The 12,513-nt window shown below is 40.4% G+C and overlaps 2 protein-coding genes across 2 annotated transcripts in view; both read right to left on the bottom strand.

The window, feature by feature from the left end:
* LOC150100687 (uncharacterized) overlaps window positions 1–12,513 on the bottom strand; it is a 185,840-nt gene that overhangs the window by 83,911 nt on the left and 89,416 nt on the right. The window lies entirely within an intron of this gene.
* LOC150100688 (low-density lipoprotein receptor-related protein 8-like) lies at window positions 1,252–4,155 on the bottom strand. Its single transcript, XM_090401374.1, has one exon. It carries the CDS (start codon window positions 4,011–4,013, stop codon window positions 1,611–1,613), a length of 2,403 nt encoding a protein of 800 aa, XP_090257500.1. The 5' UTR covers window positions 4,014–4,155; the 3' UTR covers window positions 1,252–1,610.

Genomic DNA, 12,513 nt, shown 5'->3' on the forward strand with positions numbered 1-12,513 from the left:
AATGTTACTCATCCCGAAATCCAAGTAGGTTACTATGTTGTCGAGGGCAAATGCAACGCTGCCTTTAAAATTTACACAATCTTTCCATATGTATTTCTTTTGATGCGTCTAATTCGCCCATCTACATGCATCCACCCCCTCCACCCTCCATTCTTTCAGTGTAGCCGTTCTCGATGGCGTTGTTAGTTCCTGCCCTTTGGAGCAGTGGATGGTGCAGCCCCCGCCACCTATGAAATCATGCCACCTCCCGTCTGCCGAGATAGCACAGTCGCCTGCTAGTAAACGATTAAAGGTAATAGCCCCACAGATTCACACATTCCCGTAGTCTTCCCCGCTTGGCAGCCTGTTATTTGGTTGAAAGAGCAACCACGCCGACATATCCCACATCTGTGACCTTTGACAGTCGGCACTTCCTTCTCAGAGAAGCGCTGGTAGCGGAGGGGGGGATAACAGAACCAACTACACGGGTTATAATAAAAATGAACAGTTCCTACTTCAATAGACATAATTAAGATCCCGTATTTCTTAAATCAAGTTATATTTAGTGTCTAATAACTGGGCATGCGTACAAACAGAATAGTTACGATGCAAAAAAAAAAAAAAGAATGGACTACAATAACTTTAAATGGAATAACAATGTCGATAACTAAGAACTAAAACTACAATCACAAGAGAATGACTACAATCAGAACTTAGCGAACGTTGTTCGCTAAGTAACATTGACCACCTGAATCATAGTGTTATCTGTAAGAAGTCTTTTCACTGATAAACAGATTTTCATTCAGTAGTGGTAAACTGTTTATACTCAGACACACGTACACACAATGCTGTTATGCGCAGTTTATCTGGATAACACAGGATTTTAAAATCACAGGTCATAGTTCAAGTACGGGATATGGTGTCGCCTACACCAAGATATAATGAAACAATAGAATGATAATGGGTGTCAGAAATGTGCCCTGTTACCTCTTGACTACAGTAACAAGGAGAGAGAGAAGAAGTTGGGCTATTTTCCACATATTTTGATCCATTTAATTCACTGGAATATTTTGTTCGATATTCGTAACAGCGAAGATTTTTTTTTATTGTCATTTAAATTAAATAGTTTAGTCAATCAATTACGTAGCATGTGATTTTTTTTACTATAGAATTATAGAATTTATTGATTAGTCAAGGTATAATTTTTCGTGTCATATTCACCGGTAATTTACAACAAATCTTATTAACATAAAAAAATTCAGAAAACTATCATATACAAAAATATAAATTATATTCACTTGTTTTTTCCTCTCCAATAACCTCAGAACACCAATAATATTGCTTGAACTAAAACGGTAACAAGGAACTAGAGAGCTCTAATGTCTTATTTCTAGTCTTACAATCAACCAAAGAGAAATTTTGCTGTAAAATATTGGATTAGGGCATTGTAAAGATCCCTAAGACTAAATTGACTTGGCATTCCATTTCGTTAATGCTAAGTAACACATGGAAACAACACTGCAATAACATCAGTTGATCTTCGTACACAAATGCTTATTAGTGGAGGAGGGAAGATCCATTTCTCCCTCAAGATCTCGAACGTTGAAAGAAATGCGACATAAAGAGAGGTCTTACTCCTCCCCATTGATATCTGCATTGCTCATCTTCAACAGGGTGCTTTTGGAACTATCAGGTTGTTTAGTGTTTCTCTCTACTTTCGATAGAATTTCGGTTGTTGAATGGTAGACCATGTTTTCAAACTCCAGCCTCACCGTTCGTCTCCTGGATGATCTTCTGTAAACTAAAAATGCTATAATACCAATGAGACCCACGGCCAAACCTCCCACAGCTCCACTGATTAGCACGATTCTAGTGGGATTTGTGCTTTTGTTTTTTACAGATGTAGGGGCATTGTGTTTGAAGGAATTCATTCCACGGGGCGTTTGTTCTTCCGACGAATTTGCGGGCATCTTACAAGTGCGCATATCATTGTCGAGGATCATGTCATCTGGACAGGCACAGACGTATTCTCTTGAGGATTCTGTAGTAGCGTTTGGTGTCCGCAGACACAAGTAGGAACAATAGTTGTCATGGTAACAGGAATGGGTATCATGTGGAAGAGGCTGCTTGTAGGAATGATAGATACGAACATCCTGCGGATACAGTAGTTGATTCAGTTTAACATCGGGGATCTTTTTACCTGAAAATCTAGTCCTATGGAAACCATTCTTAGATGCGTCTGTCCAGTAGATTACATCTTCAAAGACATCCAAGGAGATAGGATGGGGTAATCGAGAAGGTGAAGATAACATCCGCTGGTTTTCTCCACTCAAGTCACTACTGCGCAACACATAGTCTTCGGTATCAATCCAGTACAGTCGCTCGTGAACCAAATCTAGTGCCAGGTTACCGGGAGAATAAACTCCACCAGATTCGATAATAGAACGCCGATCGCTACCATCCATGCCAGATCGTTCTATCTTAGCCAAATCGCCATTCCCATCAGTCCAAAACAGCCAACTCCTTCCAGGATGGAGTACGATAGCCACAGGGTGCTCCAGTTCGGTACTGACTAATGTCTTCCTCTTCTGTCCACTGCTATCCACGACCTCCACGGTCTTCTTCTTGGAGTCCGTCCAATAAATGTTTCCATAAACCCAATCCACTGCAACACCCACAGGGTTCCCGCTGTCTTTTGATACTAAGCAAGTCGTTTCTTGACTGCTATTCAATGCGATGCTTTTGATACACGATTCAAACATATCCGTCCAGAAGAAACGGAGAGTGGACATATCGTAATCCACGAAGATGGCGTGAATGTCACGTGCTACCACTACATTCTCTAAGGTTTCCAAATCGAAAAGATAAATGGCGTCGATTGTAGTGTACAACAACTTTGGCCGTTGATTTGCTGCTTGGCATGAATGAGGATCTTCAGGGGTTTCTACGTAACCGTCGATGCATTCGCACTTATAGCTACCAAGCGAGTTGACACAGGCTTGGGAGCAAAACCCAGAGATTGAACACTCGTCGATGTCCTCACAAACGGTGTCATTCACCAATCGATATCCTGGAAGACACTCACAGAGGAATCCGATGGGTAGATCGATGCACAGATGAGAACAACCGTCAATGTCTTGAGCACACTCGTTCACTTGACATTTCTCGGAATTTTCATCTTCCCAAGAGCCGCAATGATTGACGAAGTCACACACTAGATGCAGAGGAATGCACGAGTGGTTTCCACAGTCAAACTGACGTTTAGGATCGCATGTGTCTTGGAAAGGAGCGTGACAGTTTTCTTCGTCAGATAGATCATCGCAGTCGACGATTCCATCGCAACGGAAGAGCAAGGAAATACACTTGGAATTGGCACACTGGAATTCTTCCTTAGAGCACGAACAGTGGGCTTCGTCCGATCCATCAGCACAATGGACCGACCCGTCACATATTCGCGAAGGATGGATGCAACCTCTGTGGTCGTTGCACGCAATTTTCTCTATGGGACACGACACCTCCTGGCCACACGAAGCATCTCCGGATTGACAGTCGGTGACCAGAGGGGTTGTCGACGTTTCGTTAACCTCCTCTCTCCCAGTCGGCGGCGTGATGCAGTCGAGCTCGTCCGTGCCGTCTGCGCAGTCAACGGCTCCGTCGCAAAATTGATCGTCGGCGATGCACTGCGGGATGAAGCTGCAACGGAACTGGTCGTCGGCGCACTTGAGACCTCTCTCTTGACACAGCGAAGGATACTCGTCCGATCCATCGTCGCAGTCCTTCAAACCGTCGCACATCCACTTCTTCACGATGCATTGCGAGTTGTCGCATTTGAAATACAGAGACGAACACGGAGCCGGACAGTCGTACTCGTCCGAACTGTCCTTGCAATCGGCGGTGCCGTCGCATTGAAACGTCGACGGGATGCACTCGCTGTTGTTGCACTCGAATTGCAAGTGGGTGCAGGGACTGCGTGTTCCTCCCCTTCCCAGGAGAAGAGCGGCCACACACAGAAAGAACGTTCGACACGCGATCATGTTTCGCTGTCGATGGGGAATAAACGATGATAGTGATATGTCGGCAGGAAAAAGAAAAACAAGAACAAAGAGTAAGTGCGTGCACGTCTCTCTCTCTAATTCTTTATCTCCCACTTTTTGAGTACTGATCGGAGCGTATCTAACGGAGTTTGGACGATAGACAGAAGACAACGAAGAAGAAGAAACAGTCAACGTCACGTCATCACTGGCAAACGGAGCGAAAGTTTGAATATCTGTCAAACAAACTTGAACGAAAAAAAAAATCCTGCTTCGAATTTTTGTTTCCGATTTCTCCATCTCAAAAAACACAGAAGTGTTTTGATAACTGCAATAGAATGGACCTGTCGTTTTTCTAGTTCTTTCTCCTACTATCTGTCGGAATTTTGTTTTAGAATTCTAAATTTAAATCACTTTAAATAAATTATACAACGCTGGAAAAAGAAAACAAACTTCTGCAAGCAAAAGCAACCTGTCTCCCTAATCTGTAATGGCAAGAACTTATCACCTAGCAACAGCTCATCACCATGGTAATACATTATCGTATATATGTGATATTGGAATTATGACTGTTAGCAGATTCTCGATTCTACATTCCATTGACATTAGATGCTGAAGTTGCAATCTCTATTTGATCACTATTTTAGGGGTGGGGTGTGGGAATTCTGTATATTTACGAATTCGGCTCACTAAACGAGTCTGTAATAACGAATCTCATGATTATTTTCCGTATCCGAGTCTCTTGTCAACCCCCTTTAAAAACGCACCTTCGTAGTAATCTTATTATGACGACACCCACTTGTCCTTATCGAAATTCTACCAAGTGATTAATATGTTTGCTTACTGGGAGTGAACAGAAGAATGCAATGTGTTTGTCTCCAGAAAGAGCTTAGTAACAGTTGCTATGGCTGGTTACAATACTGTGTTAAAGGAAAACGAAGCAAGTTCGAGTGAAAAAAAAAAAAAAAAAAAATAGTGAGTTATTTGAAAGATCCCCTCTTCTGAATACGTGACATTGACCTATTTGTAACTAACATATGGAAACAAAATCGGAAATAAAACAGTCTTAATCACAGAGTAATGTAGAAACCCAAACTATCCGACACACTTTCTTGTAAAAGATATATTTGAATTCTCTGCAATGAATAAAAAGCAAGGTTATTCCAGGATGCTTTTCTAATTAAAAAAAAAAAAGGTGTTTTGTAACGCTAAAAGGTTACGTGATCCTGGAATGTTGACTTTGTTAAGTATGGCATGTTCCTTCATTTGTCTTAAACACCATCACAATAGATACGACAATATGTTATCTTTTTATTACCAAAATAGACATTCCCACAATTTTTATCGCCAGCTTTTCTCCTTCCTCCTCTCCAACACTCTAACTGCAACATTTTTTTTTTTTTTTTTTTTTTTTTTTTTTTTTACGGTCACTGACCAAGGACCACCCATACGAAGGAGCCATCAGTATTCACGGGATATCCCTAATGCACGAGCATACTTAGAAGCTATCTGGTCTCCTCGTTATCTAAGTTTCCGGCATAGAAATTGCAACTTTGATAATATACGACACACTCAGGTGAGGTGATAGTGGGGAGAGGGGGGGGGGATTGTTTTTAAGAGCGAACGGCATGTAGGTGGTGCTGATGCCGGCCATTGGGTCATGATGGCTCTTGTTCGCTAGTTACAACACTGTTAGTCAGTGGAAAGGTGAGGGGAGGTAGCACAAAAGAGCAGGTTCTGCACACGGCTATTAGCGACCAGATGACATGACTGTCAAATCGGAAAAGATATGACTACTCATATATTTCGATAATGTGAAAGAGAAAAAAATCAATTGGCTGTTCGAAGTGTCCTCAATCAAGAATTATGATTGGATAAGATAAAACTAATGAACAATACATGCGATCCCATCTAGCAGAAATTAGTTGGTTTGTTCTTCACGAAACATCATCAAAATATAAGAGAATCATCTTTTGGATGTCAACACCACAAAAAAGATGATATCAGAATTCTTTGACTGTGAAGTGAACACCAAAGACAATATCACGCTATGATGACAGCTGAATTCTTTGGCATCATCCTTTGATGATGCCAAAGCAAGTTGTTTCTTGACTTCTTCACAGGCTTTCTGTTTATCGTTGGATTGGCTGTGAAAAAGACTTCGAAAAGCTGACGCCATCATCCTTTCACTGTTACCACCAAGAACGATGCCATCCAGGATGCTTAACATCATCTTCGACTGTTGATTTCAAAAGAGGTCATCATCAAAGGATTACCAAATATTACCCTTTATGTTAGCAAGGATGGTAACATCATCTTCGGCTGATGAAACCAAAAGAGGACATCACCAATCGATGATAATATCGTTTACATCACCAAGAGTGTTAACATCAAAAAATGATAACACAGACGACCCCCAATATTTCTTGTAACTTAAGGATAACCATTATCTTGAAATACAATACAAACAGTCTGTTCCTGTAAGCAATCTAGAATCCGATAATAGTTATTGTATTATTAATTATAATAATTAAACTATTGATGCACACTAAAAACGTACTTGTAGATAGAACATGCTAATTGGTCACTAAGTAATTCGTAAGTTTATTCACGACCCCTCTCCCCCCCCAGAAAAAAGAAACTAAATTAGCCACTTCAGTTATGTCTCCTTTTCAATTATTTCTCTTTAGCAGATCACAAAGGCTTGTTTGTATTCTAACACAGCGGTGGATGGTTAGGAACTTAATGGTGTTCTTAATAATTTTGTAAGTTAGTGTTCATCTTGAATTTTAAGGAATCTCTCTCTCTGTCTTTTCACAAGGCTACTCTTCAAATGTCTCGCAGGGTTGTGCTTTGCTTGCAGGAGCTAAATATATCGCTTAAAACGGCCGTAACCAAGGGCACGCATCGTTCTTGACAAGTGCACCTCCCAACCTTTGCCGCTGTCATACAAAAGGCTTTCCTAGCAACGGACCGCAGTTTTGAATTGTTGGTATTTTTCTAAGACCTCGAGAAATGTTTGGCATAAAACCGCATCGTATAAGGTGCCCTTGCCAGATTGCAGCACTTTTTTTTTTTTTTTTTTTGGCAATTCAAACAGCCGTAAATTTCCTCTCCGCAACTTTCTTAGGAATAATTGAAGATACTGTTCCATAAAATATACACAGTCATTAAGGGTATCATTAAATAGGTCACGAACCTGTAATGGATCATACGTTTTTTTTTTAAAGTGTCTTTTATAATCATAGTTTTCTTAATATGAATTTAAATATATACAATATTGTTTTATTTAATGTCTCAAATGGTTCGTTGATTAGTAGTCATAAAATAATGAATTTATTTTATTCGGTTTCTGATGTGACTCGAATGCGACAATATAAGAGAAGGGAATGTAGAGATGTTCCCACTTGGTATGTGGTAGTGGAGAGAAAGTAAATTATTAGTCACGAATTTTCCCCTTCCGAAATCATCCCCCAATCAGGTTCACACATTGAAATATATTTTCCCCTTCTTTGGAGTTGTATTCTTTGCATTTGTTCCTCCTGCGTCCACTTTAGCGATTGATTAGTACACTAACTAAATGGTAATAGGAAATAAACTTGATAATATTTGCTTTTTTATTCTTTTTACCTTATACACAGCTCCTATAACCTCCTCACTGGTTACCAGGTTTCTCTGGAAATCCATTAGCAAGTATGCTTAATGGTAAGCAACGGGTGAATTAATCCTTGAGATTCTCCCATTTCGCCAAGCTCAGATAAAGTCACACACACACAAGATCAACAACTTTTGGAAATCGCTAAAACAATTGTTTTATCTATTGTGGCCTCCGCCCTTTTCTTTTCTTTTTTTTGCCTCGGAATCATACGACTTATCCTGATGACGTGATGAGTCGTGACGAAACGTGGGATGATCAGTGAGAAGAGCGAGGCTTTGTTTTTTAGCCTCGTTTATATGGAATTTGTACAGAAACTTGTTGCAAGTGATAAGTCATAGTGACACGTTTGCCTTGAATATACCCCACTCTGTGAACTAGTGGGAGGTTGTAGAAAGGGGGGGGGGGAAGAGAATGCATCTTTCACGGGCTTGGCTTACGAAGGTGCTTCAGTGGTACACACCCGAAAGAAGCGGATACTTTTTCCTTTTCTTTTTTTTTTTTTTCATTTTCGCTTTCTTCCCCCCATCCCTCTCTCTCTCTCTCTCCTTTTAGTTTGCACGTGCATGTGGAGGTGTCCCAAGCACGTGGCACCTGAAAGTAAATCACGCCGGTACAATTTGATTTAGGAGGAGTGGGTGAAAGGTGGACCGAGCAGACAGTGTGGTTAGCAGAGAACAGAGGAGGAACTACCACGAGATCCGGTTAGGCCTAATCACAAGGCTAGCTGCCACACTCACCACTAGTTCACCGGGACTTATCCATCAGAATTGACAGGGGGCGCTGCACAATATTACAAGTGAGACAATAGAAGGCAGCCGAAAAGAGAATAAAAAAAAATAATAATTCACATGCCTTCTGTTTATCGGTAGAAGACAGAAAAGACAACTTGAGTGATAAGAATAGACATCGATGACAGTGTACGTCTGGGAGGAGAACAGAAGGAGGGGTGGAGGAGGAGACTTACGGAAAAAAAAAAAAAAGACAAGGAAAGAAGATAAAGATCGAATTATTTTGTTGGTGCGTAACAGGGTCATCTTTCGGGGATCAAATTTAAAGGAGTCTTTCTAAATTGAAAATGTCCGTTTCGATTTATTATAAATGGAAACGAATTAATATAAGAAATAGAAAGAAGAAACAAACAAGCGGGGATTTGTTGAGCTGAATATTGACGTAGGAACCGTGTTGACAATGTTGGATTAGTAACATGCACGCACGCACACACTTGTGTATTTTCATGACCTTGTGATCCTTCCATTTGGGCGTTGATCACGGTCACTTAATTATCTTGAATTACGGTAATTTTTTGCAGCCGACGTCACTTTGTTCTTTCCTGTTGTTCTTTGTGAACCGCCGATCCCACGTCGAAACTCATTAACGACGCCATCGGAACAGAGGGGTTAGCATAGCTTCGCTAGCTAATGACACCGCGGGTGCTACGTACTCGGACACTACCAGTGGACCATCTTTCAAGTTTATTGTTTATCTCGTCCCTCCCGTTCCCTCCCCCCCACTTTCTCGGAAAAGAAGAAACGCTGGTGGAGAAGATTATCCAACAGACTGGAACTCTCATGGCGGGGGGGGGGGGGAAGGAGGATCTCAGAACATTCATTACATTAGCTTTCTCTGTCGCCAACAGAGGTCTCTGTAGCTTTTTCATTCCATTACCAACAAGAGAGATACGGTTTTTTTTTGTTTTTTTTTTTTCCCAAAGGTATCTCTCGCGAGATCTAAAATTAGAAGAAGAAAAAATGCAACCCCGAATGGTTTCATAGAACGTCAACGAACAAAGTTGACATTGGATAACTCAGTCAGGGCTAAAAATAAACCAAGAGATGCTCAAGGACCTAATTTTTTTTTTTTTTTGTTAATTACTGCCCCCAAGTGAAAATTAAGATTAGCAAGTAGGCAGCGGAGACACGAATAAAATCAATAATAATATTTAAAAATTATTTAGGAACATTTATAATGCAAGACTCAATTATTCATTATAAACGAACTATTAATAGCTGCTTTTCAGTGAATAAATAACTTATAAGGACTGGCTTAAAGGGGCGAAGCAAGAATGCTTTTCATTCTTCCCCGTTATCTGTAGAGGACAGTGTAGGGATAAGGTGTTATATGATCATGGCAAGAGGGTAATAACAAGAGCCGAGCCTCGGTTAGAACTTCATTGGCTACAGCATTGCCATCCATTACCCTCCAAGGGTATTAATCCCCGCATCTCACAGTCGATTCCCATGAATAAATAAAGTTCTTAAAAGAACTGGGAGATGGACTGAGTCCTTGACTCTTTATCCCGTCATCTGAATGAAGAAAATCTGTGTGATTGGGGTGTTATTGAGCTAAAAGCTCTAGTCATGGCTGGGTAACGGCAATAGCCGAGCCTCAGTTAAAGCTTCATTGGCTACAGCATTGGAAGTCCTAAAAAGGACTGGGATGTTCAGTCTTCGAAAACATCCTCGTGAATAAATAAATCTCTGTTCTCAAATACTTAAAGGAAACTTAAGTAGATGTAGTAAAGGTATTTATTCTTTTTTTGTTTATAACAAAAAAGATTAAGTAAAATTAATTTTTTTCTAATTATTTATTTATTAAATCACGTTTTTATCTATGCATTTCTATTATTTTATTTGATTTTGAGATTAATATAACGATGGATTATCAGCATTTTGAAGTTCAAATTGTTGCTTGCAGAGAAAAAAAAAACCAGTTGATTTTCTCTCTCTCTCTCTCTCTCTCTGATTAGAAAGAAACATTAGAGATATGTGAGCTTGATCGGTGTGAAACTAAAGCCCTGCTTATTGGAGGCTCGAAGTGGCTTGAAAATAAAGTTCCCGTTTGGACTGTGCATTATCATTGCACATAATCATTGCACTAGATGATACCATTGTTTAACTCCCGAAGATTTCTAAAAAAAAAAAAAAACTAATTTGAATTCGTTAGTCCTAGGAATGCTAATGAAGATGATGCTAGTTCATGTAATGCAAACAGACGTCTCTTTGATTTAAGATTCAAACTGTATCGGTAATCTGAAATTCCGAATTTGTTTGGTTTTTACATTCCTCAACAATGCATCCATAAAAGTAAGCACTTGGGGGGGGGGGATTGCATAGAACGATGTCCCCAGACCTAGAAGGCGTGTGAACAATCGTCATGATGTAAGCTATCCGAAATGATAAAACACTAAAACGTTCAAAAGAAAGACAAAAAGTAGGAGAGGAAGATAAGGTGACTCACTGAAGACTTGATCACTAAGGTTGCCACGAGAGAAAAACGGGTGGGCCCTAAAGCAGCGGACCACGTTCGTACCTTGTGTCAGGGTGTGGTTGTATTGTCAAGGTCGGCATATTTAATTCTGCTAGAACTGGTGCACTATGACCGCCACAAGGAGGGTGTGCCTTCTTCCCCCCCTAAGTGGGAGGGGCGGCTGGGCGCGTGCGCTACGCACGTTGCACGTCTCTCTCCGTATCCTTTCTTCCCCTTCTCTACTCCCGTCTTTTTTTTTTTTTTTTCCTTCCCTTACATCCTCCACCTTTTTGCCTCCGCTCACTCTAACAAACACACCCCACATGGCTTTCAATCTGTAGACATGTTTACCTTCTTGGAACGTTCTGGTGCTGATTACACGGGGTGGGAAGGGCGACGAGTGGGTGGCAGTAGTACTGGGCTCTTTCTTCTCCCCCCCCCTCCTTCAAAAGGTAACTCCCTCACCCTTTGTTAGCGGGCGCCTCAAGGAGAGAACGATCACCTTCCATCTGCGGTGTCTTAGAGGTTAATATAATTTCTAGCGATTCAGACGCTAGTGTTGAACTGCTAGATATTAGCAAAACGAGCAACACGTTCTCGCAATTACCCCCCCCACACACACACACACACCACTACCTTGGAAGGAACATTAGAATCGTGAAGCGCTATTTAGAATTGTTTCGAAATTTTTTATTGGTTTGATGGAAGAGATGATACATAAGAGTTTCGAGGTGAGGGAATATAAAAAATAAACTTTTATTAGTGTACATTTTTATGTACATTTTTAGATGTACATAAATGTACATAAGATGTACATAAATGTACATAAGATGTACACTTCTGAAAGATTCCAAGCGTATGCAAGAACCAAAAAAAAGTTCTTCAGCAGATGGGATGCGAAATGTCATACGAAGGAGAAAAATGAAGTTAAAAACTTCAAACTTTTTACAGAAGTAGAACTCTCAATCTTAATCTTGTCCAAAAAAAAAAACACGCTTGAAATATATACAATACTTTAGCAATAATAATACCAATAAAATGAAGAAAAACTAAAATACCGGCTAACTCACCTGCCACTGAAAAGCTTGACAAAAGTTTCTCCTGTCATAGATGGGATTAGAACGCAGGTCTACCCAACCCAAGGGCTCCATCGAGACCAACCGAGCTACTAAGGCTGTTGAGTAGACCTCCAAATAAAACATTAGATTGAAATGCTCATCTATATACATTGTAGTATTCAGAAGAAAAAATTAAAAGCTACAGTTGGTTTTAATTTTGCAACCGGATAAAAATCTGAGACACCTGGATGATTATAGCGAAGATGATTAATACCAAAATGTATATGATGGAAGCGTAGATGCCTTACCAATCTGAACTAATGACTACAGATGAGGTCTCGCTGATGTGGTATTAACGGAGAAGGAGGAACCTTATGGAGATCATCAGTTCTTGGAAGGAAGGCCTCTTGCTTGTTGAGGTCAGTGACATTATGCGATCTACTAATGTGCTCCTACACATGGCATTCAATGAGTAGCGAGTCATCACTCTACTAATCGATAACTGCGTACCTTAAATGAGCTGCTTAGACCAGTGGGAGGT

The sequence above is a fragment of the Typopeltis vanoorti genome, chromosome 12 (genome assembly GCF_054136105.1).
Source record: "Typopeltis vanoorti isolate ZY-2024b chromosome 12, IOZ_Tvanoo_1.0, whole genome shotgun sequence".
Lineage (NCBI taxonomy): Eukaryota > Metazoa > Arthropoda > Arachnida > Uropygi > Thelyphonidae > Typopeltis > Typopeltis vanoorti.

What these genes read in the sequence shown, in the direction of transcription:
- LOC150100688 (XM_090401374.1), bottom strand. Translation starts at nt 4,013, where the DNA reads ATGATCGCGTGTCGAACGTTCTTTCTGTGTGTGGCCGCTCTTCTCCTG.